Here is a 16,463-nt window from a genome sequence, read left to right as displayed (position 1 = left end):
TGAAGACCGCTGACAGCTTTCTTGGGCACTAAGACCCTTTGATTGCAAACACAAATGCACAAATCATTTCATGGACAAGACAATGGCTATGCCTTCATCACTCATTGCTGTTAGACCACAATATATTATGTGTGCACTTTTCTTCCGTAAAAAGGGGGTTAGTACCCAAAGAAATCTGTGAAGGCTCATACATTGTTTCCGTGTCCAGTCACACTGAGCTCTAAATAAAAGATTTAAGCTACAAGTGAGTACACCGAGGTATCTGTTCTATTCATGGTTAGACAGCGTAGCTAGATGGAATGAGTGATGTCTGCGTTTAGTGATGGCTTGTATTATATGACAATCACTATACTAGCTGTTACTTTAAATATGAGCATTTGTGGTCTATTTATCAAATGGTTATGTGAGTAGAGGTAGAATACAACAGTTAAGGGATAGCAATCATTTGTCTGGACAGTTGTCTCTTATTGTTAGGAATAGCGAGGAAGAGAGATGAAACTTTACGGTCATATTTTGTAAGACTTTATGGGGGAAATTTACGAAGACGGAAAGTCGGTTTCATCTGGGATGCTGGCTATGGGCAACCAATCAGATACTATTATCTTCTAGAAGGTACTAAATAAATAAGAAGCAGGTTCTGATTGGTTGCCCATAGCAACTCCTATATAACTCTAGTAGATTTTCCTCTATGAATTTAATCAAATATCTAGTAAATGTGAAGCTGTGACAGTGACGCTGAGATTGTAGAAGAGTGGGGCGCTACAGCTGATAGGTGCACACTACGAAATTAAGTCACATTTCATAAAGGTCTGTAAATATAATTACAGCATCTTGTTGTACCCTGGGTTACTATACAAAACAAAAAATACAGCTTCATAACTCTAACAAAGGGGATAATTTATGGTGCTAATAAAGTAATTTGGGGAGGGATGGGGTACATGTAGCATAGCCTGGGCAGATTGTGGGCATGGCACTTTAGTAATGTATGGTAGACAGAAGTGTAACTCTGGGAGACAATGGAGTCATCTGCCACCGGGCTCCTGCTCCCAAGGGGGCACCTCTCCTCCCCTGTGAGTTTGAATCAGTTAATTTAAAGTTGTCAATATCACTTCTGTAGCTAAGGCAGGACCATAAACTTCACTCTCTTTATTTTTAACGTACGTACATACATGCACACATTATAAGTTATTTATTAACAGTTTCTTATATAGCGCACAAACATTCTGCAGCGCTTTACAGAGAGTATTTCAAGATTCACATCAGTTCCTGCCCCAGTGGAGCTTACAATCTATATTCCCTACCACATGTACAGGCACACACATTCATTCTAGGGTTCATTTTCTTGGGAGCCAATTAACCTACCAGTATATTTTTGGATTGTGGGAGGAAACTGGAGTACCAGGAGTAAACCCACGCAAGCACGGGGAGAATATACAAACTCCACACAGTCAGGTGGGAATCGGACCCATGACACTGTCTGTGCTGCACACATGCATACATATATGGGGCACCAATATTTATCTTGCCTCAGGGCAACTGGGACGCACTTACGCCACTGATTGTAGACATCTTATAGTTATTACTGTTTTTGCTCATAGGGTGAACATACAGACATAAGCAATTTGCTAGGGCAATGGGTATGGTAAGGAAATAGCAGCACATAATTCTATAAACCTTGTGTGTTGCACAGAGAAATAAAATATTTTAAACGTCAGCCTGGGAAGAGGGGGCCATTTTAAAATTTAAAATATATAAGCAACATATGACAAAATAGGGTGGAACACATATCGCTGACAGCCATGTTAAGCACTGACATTAGGCGTAATAATGAAACTGGCTCATGTAGTCGAAAATACATTTGTATAGACAGTGAATGCATTATTATTTAACTTCCTTGAAGCCTGCTTGTGACTTTCTGAGGACAGACAAATATTTCATAATTATTTATAACCGTCTTTCTTTCATATGCCACATTGCTGTACATAAATGTGCTGGATGTTGCTTGTTGTTGTTGTCTTATAAATAGAATGCAATTCCAGTAATAATTGTAGAGGCCTCTTTTATGTACTTTATGTACAGTATATAAATTGTGTTTGATCCCTGTTCTCCTAGCAATGCTGGAGAGGACGGGATCACAACTTGTTACAAGGTAATTATTCAGTTGCCGTTTCTCAGACCTTGCTATGTTTCAGTGCATGTTTTGCATTGATGTTTTCTTCCTAAAGCCAAAAGAAATTTCACATTTATGCTGCATTTATTAACTCAATATGCAGAAAATACATTTGTTGGGAGTAGAAATATTGGGTGAGATTTAATGGAATGAGAGATTCAGAAAATGAGAGATTTGGTGAGAAATCTCCAGTTTTTTTAAAGTGGCAATCATTTACACTTCAAAATCAAACTGGTTTTGCAGTGTAAATGATTACCGCTTTAAAAAAACTGGAGATTTCTTACCAAATCTCTCACTTTCTGAATCTCTCATCCTATTAAATCTCACTATTATGTAAATATGGAGCTTATATGTAATCCAGTGTTCTGGACCACATTGGAAATGAGCAGTTTCAGTATTCATACCTATTCATATTTTTATTAGTTCATAACATAAATAATGATTGATCGGGCCAAGAAATTAGGTGAAAAGTGGCAAATCTCATGTATAAGTCGAGAGATCTCGTGCATACTCAGAAGAGCGGTCCGGGCATCCAGAGACAGCGTGTGTAGTGCCCACTGAAATGTTATAGCAGCATGATAAGTGCCGCTATAATACATTTGCCCCAGGTGCCTTAAAACAGACTGATAATTTCATAATATGCAAAATACTTAAGGCCCCCATACATTACTGCAACTTCTCCAAGGAGAGAAGCCGCAGCCCATCTACCTCGGACGCCCAGGAGCTTCCTGGGCAGCATTTTCACACGCATTTCTTTGCATGCAATATATTGTATGTGATCAAAGCAAGTGCTGCAGGCCGCTGACCGTTCCAACGGATCCTACATGCAACACTTGCAATCTAGGCGCTCTGATCCAGATCGGATCTAAAAAACATGCGATTTGCCCAATTTCTCGGCCCGATACATCGGAATTGGGCAAAATCAAAGTTTATGGCCCGCTTTAGTCCTAAAAGTAAAAATTTGGCACTATGCAAAGAGAACAAATAAGTAGCAGGATGTCTGAGTTTAAGTTTAACTATGCTCCCAAAAAAGTCATAAAACTATAATCGGTACTTATGTATTATCTGGGCTCCCATGTTAAATGCACCCCATTTTTTCATACCCCTACTATCCAACTACGCATGGAGTTGATTTTATATAGTGTGGCGAGCGCAGCGAGCCACCATGCCCGAAGCGTGGCGAGCCCCGCGAGGGGACACGGTCTCATAAGAAAACCCAGATATTACATAAGTACCCTATAATCTTATACTGTATATCAGCACTATGTATAAATAGCCTAATACAGTAGAGTTCCGGAAATCTCCGGCAGAAGGCTAATTAGATTTTCAGGTCGCAGTCTTTATTATTATGAATGAGGACTACGATCTGACCACTACGCATACCTGCCGACTTTCCTGTCCCGTTGGCGCATATGTGTCATGGCAGCTGCAAAGGTAGGATCTTCTGGGGAGGGGGGTGGCATGATAGTATCAGTTTGGCTCCACCGTCTACTATACATTGCTAAGAAAACAGGTGTGTAAAAGACTTGAACAACTTTCTTGTGGGCAGGAGTGGCATCCAATGTCGGGAACCTCCAGACCGTTCCAGAAGAGTTGGCTAGTATGCCGCTACACATCAATATTCAAAAAGCTTAAACATTCTCAGATGGCGTAAACCGCTTTATGCCTATGCAGGCATATTCATAGGAGATCGATCTTATGATCCCCCCCCCCAGCAGCCTCTATCTGGCTCTCAAATCTGACACCATCCAAAGTCATGCTTAGTTATACTTAGCGGGTTATCCTTTAAGTTATACATAGCGGGATATTTTCACTAACATTGAAAATATCCATCATGATATAGACTGTTGATAATAACAGAAGCGTTGTGATAATATACAGGCCCTTAAATCTCAATGGCTGCTTGTGCATTTTTACATATTAGAAGCTGGCCTATTCCCCACAGGCCTGGTAGAGAAGCTCTCATATTGTTTTTCTTTCGTTTGCCTTCCTTCAAGGATACAGGATATCCTCAACAATACTATTCTCATTACACAAGATCAGAAGCCCTAATATTAACAGTTCTTTATTTAAATTGTATTTATATTATTTTGCTGCCAAAATATTTGTCATTTTCCGCTAGCCATACAAAGACGCTTTTGAATTGCTGTAAGTCAACCATTCAACAGATACATACACAACCTGCTTTATTGTGTGCACATAGTGCACGGACTAGACATTCCAGTCTGACATTGCATAGATATTGCTGCAGCTGGGGAGGGAAAGGGAAGTAGGGGAAACTTGTTTTAGGTGGACATTTGATGAGCTGTTTAAATCAAATACAAAGGCGGGCTTCCAATTTGTGCTACTGTTTTTTGAGTTATTAATGCAATTTAGTCCAATGATCATTCTTAAGATGCCCATACACTTGTTCAATTTGGGCTGATTTTGCCGGATCGGGCAGAAAAATCGCCCCAAATCTGATGTGTTTCACATCCCCCGCCAACCCGAAGTGAGGTCATGGAGTAGAGACATTAAATCTATCGGAACAGACCCATCAGTCGCACATTGCGGGTGCTATTTAGCACCCACGATGTGTCTGTCCGATCCTTAGGTGTGTGCCAGCGGTGAAGCACTGTTGGCACCATCCCGCATCATTACCGGTGGCCACTGACGCTAATCTGCTGGAATGGGTTATAAAAAACGGTACTTGTGTATTATCAAGGCGCCCATACCCGCGGATCGCATGCTATATCGTATACCAAACCGTATGCGAGTTGCATACAATTTACATATGATTTGCATACAATTCAATCTGCGATGCGATTTAGCACACCACCACCGCGGAGCGGGGCCCACAATGGGGCGCGGTACGCGTGGCAAGCGCAGTGGATTACTTGATGTGTATTAGGCGTCCCTTCGCGGGGCTCACTGCACTCGCCAAGTTTTGGGCTCGTTGTACGCATCCGCTCGCCACGCTTCGGGCTCGGTGGCTCACTGCGCTCGTCGCACTTTATAAAAACAACTCCACGCCGACGTGGATAGTGGGGGTATGAACAGGTCAGGAGGATGCGTACTGCGGGGCTCGCTGTGCTCGCCATGCTTCGGACTGACGTGGATAGTGGTGGTGTCCTAAATTGCATCGCAGATCGAATCGTTTGCAAAATGTATGTGATTTGCATATGATTTGCATACAATTCGATCTGCGATCATGGGCGCCGTGATAATACACAAGTACCTAAAACACTCCTTCCTCCCTTATCAGTGCATTTAGCACAGCATTAATTTGGTATTTTAGTAAAGATGTTCATCAGAATTAATAGGGAAGAATTCAATGGACTGCAAGATTTTTAAGCTTTAGGCATTGCCTGGAGCTAATCAGTTGTCTGCAGTGTTTATAATCCTTAAGTAGTGAGTACTGGTAAAGGCACTTTTTGTCTGGAGTATCAGACGCAATGCTATTAGTGTATGCGGCTAGCCTGTGAACAGCATTGTGGCACTAGCTACGCTGGATTACTGGTCATGTGTCAGGACAGTGCAAGGAGCAGTCCTATAGACAAGGGTTTACAGCATGAGCAATTGAATAGCTGTGGCATTCATTCTTCAAGCTAAAAAGCAACTTGATTTCAGGGGGCGGTATCCTTAGCACCTTTAATGAACCGTGGACTAATTTATCTTACGAGACTATTAGCCCAGGAATGAGCCATTAGCAACACTTATCAGGGAAACAAACCCCTGATAACTATAGGGTTAACAGGTGCCGTGACCCTGTTAACACACAAAATCTGAGAAAAGTTCAGATAAGTGTGTTAACACCCAGCCAGCAACACATTAAGTTAAGGGACATTAGCATATGGCTTGGGTAAAAAAGAAAAAAAAGTCTGGAATTGAATAGCCACAAGCATTAAAGGCTACCTTTCTTTCTTACTTCATATAACCTATTTATCATAAGACTGCACTATTATTTTATTGGTACTTGGTTAGCTTCACGACGGCCGCTCTACGCTATGTTTTCAACGTAGCCGCCGCTGAAACTACAGGGTGGTGGGTGCTTTGTTTTAAACTTACCGCCCTCCAGTCGTCGGTCCCTGCGGGCGACGGTCCCCCTCCTCCGGCAGTCACTCCCCGGCGCCAGCAATGTATGTAATCCAGCGTATTGCCACTGGGGGAGCATCACAGGGTTTCCCTGCTCCCCCAGCAGCACTACGCTAATTGCGTACATTGTCCGCTGCTGAGGAGGGGGACTGAACACTGGCGCTGGGGAGTGACTGCCTGATGAGGGAGACTGAATGCTGCCCATCGGTGGACTTGATGGACGTGGTGGCTGGGTCGGAGGAGGGTAAGTATAAAGCACAACACACACATTTCACCCACTATCCACGTCATACCCCCAGAATCCACGTAGGTTGGTTTCATAAAGAGTTGATTTCATAAAGTGTGGCGAGCCACAGAGCCTGAAGCGCGGCGAGTCCCGCGTATCCGCGTCTCCTCGGCACGCTGCGCTCGCCACACTTTTTAAGATTAACTCCACGCCAACGTGGCTAGTGGGGATATTAACCATTCTGTAGTTTCAGGGCTCCAGAAGCACTTACGTAGTTTACGTAGGCAGCATAGTGTTGTATTGGTATTCTCAATACAGCACCACGTAAACTACGTAACTGCCGCTGTGAAACTAAACAAGTACCATTTTATTTATTTAAATCTTAACATATTTAGTTACTAGTCCTTTTGTTAAACACTATTATAGTTCTAGTGATTGTAAATGTTTTCATGTGTAGTCTTTACAATATTTTCACTTAATTTTAGAAGGAACATTTTTTTTTAATAACTAATATAAAATGCACAATTTTCTAAATTATTTTGCTATGCCTTGTTATATGAACCATGCACAATAAACAGCAATACAGTACATTTAACAACCTTGTAGTGATAAGGATCTGTGCAGACAAACATTTCCTTTATGGAAAATCAGCACAATATTCTAATGAACATCAAAGGGGGCTTTGATATTACATCAAACACAGCCTTTTCCTTAATATTAACCTTCCCGGCACTTGATTACCCTGCTAAGAATTCATCATACTTTAGATACTGCCCTTGGACACCTTAACCATTTTCTTGCTGTGGTCAGTTAGACAATGTGAGTGAATATAGTGATGATGCTAATTATATTTTCAGTTGGTTTGATGTTTGTTCTATTTTCCAGCTTGCTGTTTGAAGACCTGCAGAAATGAACGATTTACTATTGTTCTTAGCCTTCTTTATAATTCATTAACATATTGAATACCTCTGTAGCATGGGTCTCCTGCTGTAAACTCATTATATACAATGACGGAAAAACTATCATTGGTGCAATATCACATGATAATAACTTTTTATGCATTGAAGTGCATTTAGGGGACAATTTACCAGTGTTATGAGATTCCTCAAGTTAAAAATCACAGGCGACAAAAACCCTATAAGAGAGCCTATATACTAAAATGGAGAGGCAGACAGAGAGGAGTGACACAGAAGTGGTACTGTAAATGTAGTTTGTGTACAGATGTGTCCAATTACATCCATCCTCCATTTAATATAAGTTGCATTATACAAAACATGTTAACTATGATTCTGTAGCATCGAGCATCATTTTCTGTTAAAAAGAGTCTCCTTTGCAAAACGGAGTCGATAGGATACACAAGCAGCTTTTGTGGATTCAAATGATGAAATGATAATGTGGCATTCCTATGTTCAGTGTGTGACAGGAAAACTCTAACATAGCATTTCCTATGCAGATACAACTGGAGTAAAATACTGAATATAGCATGTTGCATATCATTTTAATCAGCAGACGCTGAATAATCAGCTGAATAATGAACACAAAATGAGGCTAGATGTACACGGACATACCTCTACGTAGTGTATGTAGTCCTAGGGGGACTATTAAATTGTTTTACCCCTCTACTACCCTGCGCTATATTAGAAACTGCAATTAAATAAATAATACTACCCCTAGATGGCATTAAGCAGAGTAATTCAATAGTTATTGTTTGGGCACAAATAGCCACATGGACGGAGATTTCTGATCACCGCCTCCTGATATGGCTCAAATGTGCAAAACCGGTCCCATTTGGTCACCCAATCAGGACTTTTTGCACTGCAAGCAGTATTTATGTCCGGTTTAACTGGTGCTTTTGTGCGCATTAGAAATAATAGGCCCCTGATGGGGAATGATTTCCCCTCTGTGTGTATGGCTGCATATGCATTCGCAGCAGTGCACAGGGGCAAGGGCGTAACTTAGGTGCAGGGGGTGCAGGTGCTATGGGGCCCAGAGCTGAGAGGGGCCCACCTTGCCTGCCAAAGTATCATGCGTTATATACATTTTTCAGCATTAGGTGATAAATAGGGGCCCTTACAAACTTTTGCTATAGGGCCCACATGTATATAGTTACACCCCTGCACAGGGATGGGGGCGGGTGTTCGACTGGGGCAACGTTTACCTGCTCGCTGTGCTCCAAACACTCGCAGCCACCACAATCAGGTCTGAATCAGGCCCTAAATGTACACTGTATACAGTCAAATGCCAACCATATGACCCGCAAAAAGATCCCATGTAAGCCATTGTTAAAATTCATACAGATTTACCAGTTAGACTAGTCGGCTATAAGAGAATGTTGGGCTTTCATGCTACTACTGTGACCATATAATTAGATATTGACAAGGATAATGTTTGCCTTCATTATGCCACTACCACCTAATGTCTTCTTACTTATGTTTCAGAATCATGAGCAATCGTGCATCGCCTGCAGGATCATCTACCGGTCTGATGAACATCACCCTCCAATATTGCCTCCCAAGGCAGATCTAACTATTGGGCTAAATGGGGAATGGGTGAGCCAGCGGTGTGAGGTGCGACCAGAGGTCCTCTTTCTTACCAGACACTTTATCTTCCATGACAAAAACCACACCTGGGAGGGGTATTACTATCACTATGCTGATCCAATCTGCAAGCATCCTACATTCACTATGTATGCCAAGGGGCGCTACAGCAGAGGAGTGCATTCAACGAAGGTCATGGGAGGGACAGAATTTATATTCAAAGGTGAGTAGATCTTGCTAATAAAGGACATATTCTAAACCAAAGTTCCTGCTGCTATAAAACAGGGGTTTAGTGATCATTCTAGCACCCGCCATCTTTGAAAACCCATGCAGTTCCTCTTCCCTGCCTGGGGTGTCGCTGTCTGCTGTGGTGTTTCTAGCATAGGTCTGGTTTGCATATCAGTGCTGATATACAGACCACACTGCGCTAGAAGCACTACAGCAGCAGACCGCGACACCCCAGGCAGGGAAGAAGAACTACAGAAAGAGAAACCAGTAGGCGCCTTATGTACACAAAAACCACAATTTAATTAATACATACATAAAAATAATAACTTGCATGCATGCAGTATACAATTTAAAATGGATACATCAATGCAATTGCATTTAAAAGTAACATATAATTACCAAGTCCTGATTGGATGATCAGATTGTGCGCAAAATTGGACAGATGGTTTCAGTCCTGTATCAGAGGGTGGAATTCCCAGCGCTTTGTTTGGGGAAAGATGGTTTATCCTCCCAGGTGGAGTGGGTTAATAAGCGGGTAAGTCCCTACTCACTCCCAGGTCACCGAAACAGTGAGTATGAGGGGGCACTTGGTGATTGTCTCAGATAGTTAGTGGAGCATCTGGTAGCGTCTCCCAGATCTTGAGACTGGACTTTTAGCGAGTGTCAGAGCCAGTCCGTGGGTGCACACTCCGCCGTGCACCTTGCAGTGTAAGATGGTAACCAGCTACTGCACCGGCCAGCAAGCCAAGTGCAGGCTGGGGTACACTGCGGCGGGCGGGAGCATCCTCTTAGTGCAGGTGAATACACGCTCCTGTCGTGGGTCACCGGATAGGAAGTGCAATCTTCTGTATATATGCCCAGTGACAGGGATCACTCTGTGCCGTAGATGAACCAGCTTTGCCGGGGACCAGGGTGTGGAGAGAGTTCAAAGGTCTGTGCAGCAAATACACTCCTTAGGTCCACGGTCTCTGGTAGCACGGAATTCCTCACTGCGCTCAGGCGGCTTTGTCAATTTAGGAAGAGGAACTGCATGGGTTTTTTTCAAAGATGGCGGGAGCTAGAATGAACACTAGGGGTTGAAAAGACCAACTGAGTATAGATAAACCAGACAGTTTACGAAATAAACAAACTAAATGAACAAATTGCTTCTTTAATTGTAAGATTTAAATCTGTTCCTTCCATGTGCAATATGTGAGCACTACAGAGCAGCAGCCAGAGTAGGGCAGCGAGAAGGCAGGAAGAGGTATTACATTATGAGCAGAGCGTAGTACCGGACCAAGGGGTCAGAAAGAGCAGGGGGAGGGACCATGCAGAGCAACAGACAGACTGAAGTGACCTGGCAAATGCCCAGCCATTTTTACTAGGATTTATTGAAGCAATTTGAGTATAACTGATTTATGAACTTTTCTTACAGTAAATCACATGAAGGTGACTCCCATGGACTATGCTACAGCTTCTCTACTAAACATTTTTAATGGAAATGAGTGTGGAGCAGAGAGGTCATGGAAGGTCGGTGTGGAGCAAGATGTCACTCACACCAATGGCTGTGTTGCTTTGGGAATAAGGCTTCCACACACAGAGTATGAGCTCTTTAGGATGGAGCAGGATTCACAAGGAAGATACTTGCTTTATAATGGCCAAAGACCAAGCGATGGCTCAAGCCCAGACAGACCTGAAAAGAGAGCAACATCCTACCAAGTGATGCTTGTCCAATGTGCCTCATCATCCCTAAAACTGGAGAGGAGGATTGAAGGTGGTCAGAAAGCCAGTTCAGGAACGCCTATACTTGCAGCATCAACATTAGTCTGTTACCCCATGACGTACTTGTGTTTATTTATACTATATTACATATGGAACAGCTGAACTAAGACGGGAAATAGTCTTTGTATTTTGATAGCATGGGACCAAGGACCTATTGTTTCTTTGAAGACATTTTATCTGTTTACTTGACGCACTTGGATGCCTACAACGTATCAATTCTTTTCATCTGTTCTCTATTCTGCATCTTTAAGTCAACAACCATCTGAAGCTTGATCTTTGAACTTCAGCAAGTTTGACCCAGCCTTCTGTAACTGCACAACAGTAATTGCACTTTAAGTCAGCAGACAAATTTGTAATTAATGTATTTTCAAAAGAAAAAAAGGTAGTTTACACACCACCAAATCCCCAGTGTTTTCTGTGCCACATTGCTGTGACCTACGTATGTTACAGAATTGCCGTTTTCTAACCGTGTTTGATAAATCAGGATTTATTTTGTACAGTATTGTGCCGCTAGCCTATAGATGATCCCTTTACACTTTCACTTCTTTACTGTCTGAGGGGCAACACATGGACCCCTCTGATAGCAAATGAATTGAAACATTTGCTGTATATATCTGTGTACTGTATATAAATGTATAATAAAGATGCATTGATTTATATTAACATATTACACATTTTACACCAAAGAATAAAGACTTGACACATTCTCGGTAAGTGTTATTTTAATATTTGCACAAAGTTAAGGTCTTCATCGCTTTTCCAGCATAAGCCAAAACAAAATAGAGGACTATTCTACAAATACAGCTGCAGTAATTTACATTGAATAAAAAATTCACCATGGACTGTCCAATAATCCCAGATAGCTGGCATTTATCAGGCATTATGGAAGCATGCAGAGCATTATCCCTTATAAACAACCCTCCGAGTAGTTATAACAAATGGGCACAGGAACTAATCCAGGATCATGGGGATTATTCTGGTTCATATGCTCGCATGCGAGAACAATGTTTTTCATCTGTGCATGCGCCGGGTGCGAGCGGCCACGATGAACAGGGTTCGCTGGGCGCTCGCACCCACACCATGGGGTGGCGGTGGCTAGTCATGCCCATGGGAACGCCCAGCATTTCAGGGGCGTTCGCATGAAAACGCTGGGCATTCCCATGGTGATCACCAGTGATGTGGGTGCTGGGGGTGAGTGGATGACATAACCGGATGTCAGCTGCTCGCTATTACACTCAAAGCTAAGACACCTGAGAGTGCCTGAGTTTTGCATGTACCTTCCACATCATTCAATGGTCGGCGACCATCGAATATTGTGGGTGTTTCCCCTTAGGCTGCGAATGGATGTTTATGCTAAACATTTATTTGCAGCCGTGCTGGGGAATTCGCCCTGTGAAGAGGGATGGCGGCGGCATGTGTGAACGGTGGGCGGGTGAAAAATTAAACGCACGCTGCAACCTTCGCAGCGTTGCGTGTCAACCACAGTAACCCCCCATATTATTTATGCCATTCCAACGCAATGCTCCGACAGATCATATAGTGCTTGCGAGGTACTACATGCTATATATTGCCCTAGTGGAATGGGGCCTTAAGACTGACTTATTATAATTGAAATTCTGTCCTCATTTGTAACAGAAAACCAGAAGAAATGTGCATTGTTCGATGTGATCGGCTCTGTCACAGAGTATAACTTCTGGTGTTATTCACACGTCTACACTTCATGGTTAATGCCTGTTACTGAAAGAGGAGATTATATGACAGAAGCTGACCTGGGGACAGTTACATTCCCTGTACAACAAAAACAAAAGAATACTCTACACTGGTACTGCATACACCAGGTAATAGCAGGTGCATTTACACATATTTGAAATAAACATCTCGGAAAATGATAGACTGAAATAGCCTTGTCAACATGCATCTCTTATAATTTCGTAAATTCTATTGGCAAAGCTTTGGAGAGAGACAAAGTACCAACCACACCAGTTCCTGACATTTTGGGAGATGTACTAAGAGATGAAATGGAAAGATATAGTACCAGACAATTCACTTCTCTCATGTTACATGCAGTGTTTGAAAATGACAGGAGCTGATTGGTTGGTAGTTTTCCTCCATTTTATCACTTTTCAAGGCTTAATACATCTGCTGCAGTCTGAAATATGGAAGCGAAGAGCCAATTGCCGTATAAAGTAGAGAGAGCTAAAGTACCAACCAATCAGCTTCTAACTGCCATGTTATTGTGTTTGAGAGATGACAGGAGTGGATTGCTTGGAAGTTTATCTCTCACTCTCTTAAGCTGGCTATACACTAATAGATATATTAAAGGGAAAGAGAAAAGGGATGTAGGTGACGCTAACCCAATGGTGCTGGCGTTGAACACAAGCTGCTGGTCTCAGGGAGAGGGTGGGCTACCCTCTAACGATATTAACGAGAACAGGGGGGGGGTTCCTGAGTCCTGCGCTAAGTGTGAGATGATATGTGTGGGTTTGATTTAGTAATGCGTGGCACTGTGCGGTATGTGTGAATGGGATAAAAAGATGTTCAATACAACGGTGTAATTGGTCAACAGGAATTTATTGTGAAGTGAGATCAACACTGTTTACAGCTGCCTCTTACAATAAATGGTCCATAAACAAAATGCATGCATAAATGGGTAGGATTCAACTGTGCAAATTACAAAAAGTCTCAGTTCAATGCTGCGGGTGGGTGCCAACAGCAAAGGTGCACAGAGGTGCAGGGGGAGAGAGAGTGTGTGTAAGACACTCTGGGGAATGGGGAAAAGGGGGGACAGTGCGGTAACCAGGAAAAAGTCAAATGAGCAGATCAATTGATACAGGTTGGTGGTGAGGGGGGCTGGCGTCCAGTCCCTCCCGCAGTGCACCTCTAACCTGCATGCGGAGACTGCCTATAGTCCTTCCAAAGGACCCACGCTGTATCCGTCCTTCTAGCCCTGTGCTGCAGTTGGTGTGGTGTGCGCATAACCAGCCTGGCTCCACAGTGCCGGCGGCGTGACTTCCGGGAAGTCACATCGCCGGGACTGTGGAGCCAGGCTGGTTGTGCGCACACCGTGCCAACTGCAGAACAGGGCTAGAAGGACGGATACAGCGTGGGACCTTTGGAAGGACTCAAGCAGTCTCCACATACAGGTTAGAGGTGCACTGCGGGAGGATTGGAAGTTGCTATGGGCAACCAATCAGATTCTATATGTTTTTTTCTAGAAGGTGCTAAATAAATAGATTCTGATTGGTTGCCCATAGCAATATCCCATCTTCAATATAACTCCTTATATATACATATACAGAGTTAACAATACTGAGCATACCCACTAAGCGATTTTTATCTTTTAAAAAGGTAATCTAGTGTGTATGGGGCCATACAGATGGGGCCACTCATCGCGACTACCGCCTTGAGCCATTCGCCAGAATGGGGCATGCGCAAGTGGAGTTGTTCATGGCTATGGACAAGCACATGTCTCACCCGTTTGCGCGTCCCGTCCCAGTCTGCCGGATTGCCATCCACCAGCAGCCACAATAAGAGTGGCCCCATCTGTAAGTGTGACTGTAAAAGCTACACACATGGGAGAATTCAGCTGATGGCGAAGGCTACTCATTGTCATTTCTGCAGCCTTTAAACACAGCAACAGAACCTCATATTGTACTATTTATCTGCCCATCTGTATTGCACAAAAAGGTTCAGTATTCTATAGGTCAGAGGTCCAACACACAGATTTATTTTAATTCTGGATATTCAACAGACTCAGATTCCCAGTGAATACACAAAGTAGATTGGTTGCAAGGGCAGGGCTCCGAACTCACGGCAGAGGTTCTAGGTAATTCTTACAGGTTGATTGGTTAAGGATATTAGTAGCTGAACAACAATTTTCTTCTACTAAGGACAGATATCGCAACTTACCTTAAAAGCTCAGCGATGTTCATCCAGACCTACGTTATATTAGTGATCTGCTAAATGCTGATCTATTGGCAAGACTGCACAGGTAACAAAGCTTCTGCAACCTTATCACAAAGATATTTTGCTTGAGAGGCCTGGGCATGAAGCTCAATTAGCTTCCTTCTTATAGTTACTGCTATTGCACAGACATCCCTTCCATTTAAAGGCTCTGCTTTGAAGTATTTGCTTTTATTTTGCAAGAACTTTTGTCACTAAGAAACATGAAAAGTAAGTTTAAAGCCTAAAACGGTCTAACTTGTAAATTAGATTTGGGAATACCAAGAATTCCAGAATAAACAAAAGCTTGAAAGTGTTCTTAAAAACAGAAACGTTTGAAAACATTCCATTGTAAAAAATTCACCAGACTTAAGTCTGTGCCTCTAACTAAGCTGTTATTTCTTTTTCCCGGAGCTCAACAAAACTATTGTACAAGTATTAGGAGATAAAGTATTTGTATAACTTTAACAAGAAAACAGTCTGTCCATACAGGACAGTGGCAGGATCGTACCGAATAATATGCTCATCAAATGAGGACAGGATTTTTTAGTTAATATTTATTTATGGTTTCTTATATAGTGCAGCATATTCCGTTGTGCTTTACAATTGAAAAACAACAGTAATTAAACAAACTGGGTAGAAACAGACATAGAGGTAGGAGGTCCCTGCTCGCAAATTTACAATCTATAGGGATTATTAATAGGAGGCATACATGGAGGATAGAATTCAATAGCATAGCAGTCCCCCCAGATTACAAGACAGTCCTGATGGGATGCAATTACATATGATTGCTACTGGAGGTAATGTGGGGGTTCTGGAATATGATAAGCTTGCCTGAAGAGGTGAGTTTTCAGGTACGCTTGAAAGTTTGGAGGCTAGAGGAGAGTCTTAAAGGGGGTATTAAATGTACGGTCACAACTGTTGGGCTGGCCCGACAGCCGTGACTGTCCTATTTTCGGCCGGCTCGACAGGGATTTTGCAGGTGGGATTCAATGTCCCACCTGCCGAGCGCCAAGAAAGGGGCGTGGCCGTGAGAAGCAGCCGGAAATCAGCGAGCTGCGGCCGGGAACTCATCAATTCCCACCCATTCTCAGCAGAACGTGCTCAACTGCTTGTGAAGTCGGGCACGTTCTACCGAGATCCCTGTTTAATGCGGTCGGGGAAGACAGCATTGAATAGGGCCTGCCACCATTTCCCCCGTCGGGAATGGCAGCAGGAGATTAAATATACCCTTTAATGTGCATGGAAGGGCATTCCATAGGGTGGATGCTACCCGACAAAAATCCTGCAAGTGTAAGTGGGAGCAAGTGTGGATGAGAGACGCAGATCTTGTGCAGAGCGGAGAGGTTGGTGGGGATATAGTTTGAGATAAGCGAATATATATAAAAGTCAATGTAATCAGTAGTGGTCTTGAATGTAAGTAGAGGTATTTTATATTGAGTACGTTAAAATACAGGCAACCAATAGAGGGACTGACAGAGCAGATCAGCAGACGTTAGAACGTCTAGCCAGGAAGATCAGCCTC

The 16,463-nt window shown here is 42.9% G+C and overlaps 1 protein-coding gene across 1 annotated transcript in view; it reads left to right on the top strand.

Annotated features, from left to right (window-relative positions):
* Positions 1-11,702, top strand: part of APCDD1 (APC down-regulated 1) — a 48,653-nt gene extending 36,951 nt beyond the window's left edge. Inside the window, 3 exon segments of the mRNA XM_083187655.1 lie at positions 8,909-9,230; positions 10,650-10,997; positions 11,000-11,702. Coding sequence (XP_083043781.1) covers positions 8,909-9,230; positions 10,650-10,997; positions 11,000-11,103 — 774 coding nt within the window. The 3' untranslated portion in view covers positions 11,104-11,702.
* The last annotated feature ends 4,761 nt before the right edge of the window (positions 11,703-16,463 follow it).

The sequence above is a fragment of the Crinia signifera genome, chromosome 5 (assembly GCF_055691185.1).
Source record: "Crinia signifera chromosome 5, ASM5569118v1, whole genome shotgun sequence".
NCBI classification, from domain to species: Eukaryota; Metazoa; Chordata; class Amphibia; order Anura; family Myobatrachidae; genus Crinia; species Crinia signifera.
Note: the sequence above shows the minus strand (reverse complement) of the source record. Positions and strands in the feature narration are given on the sequence as shown.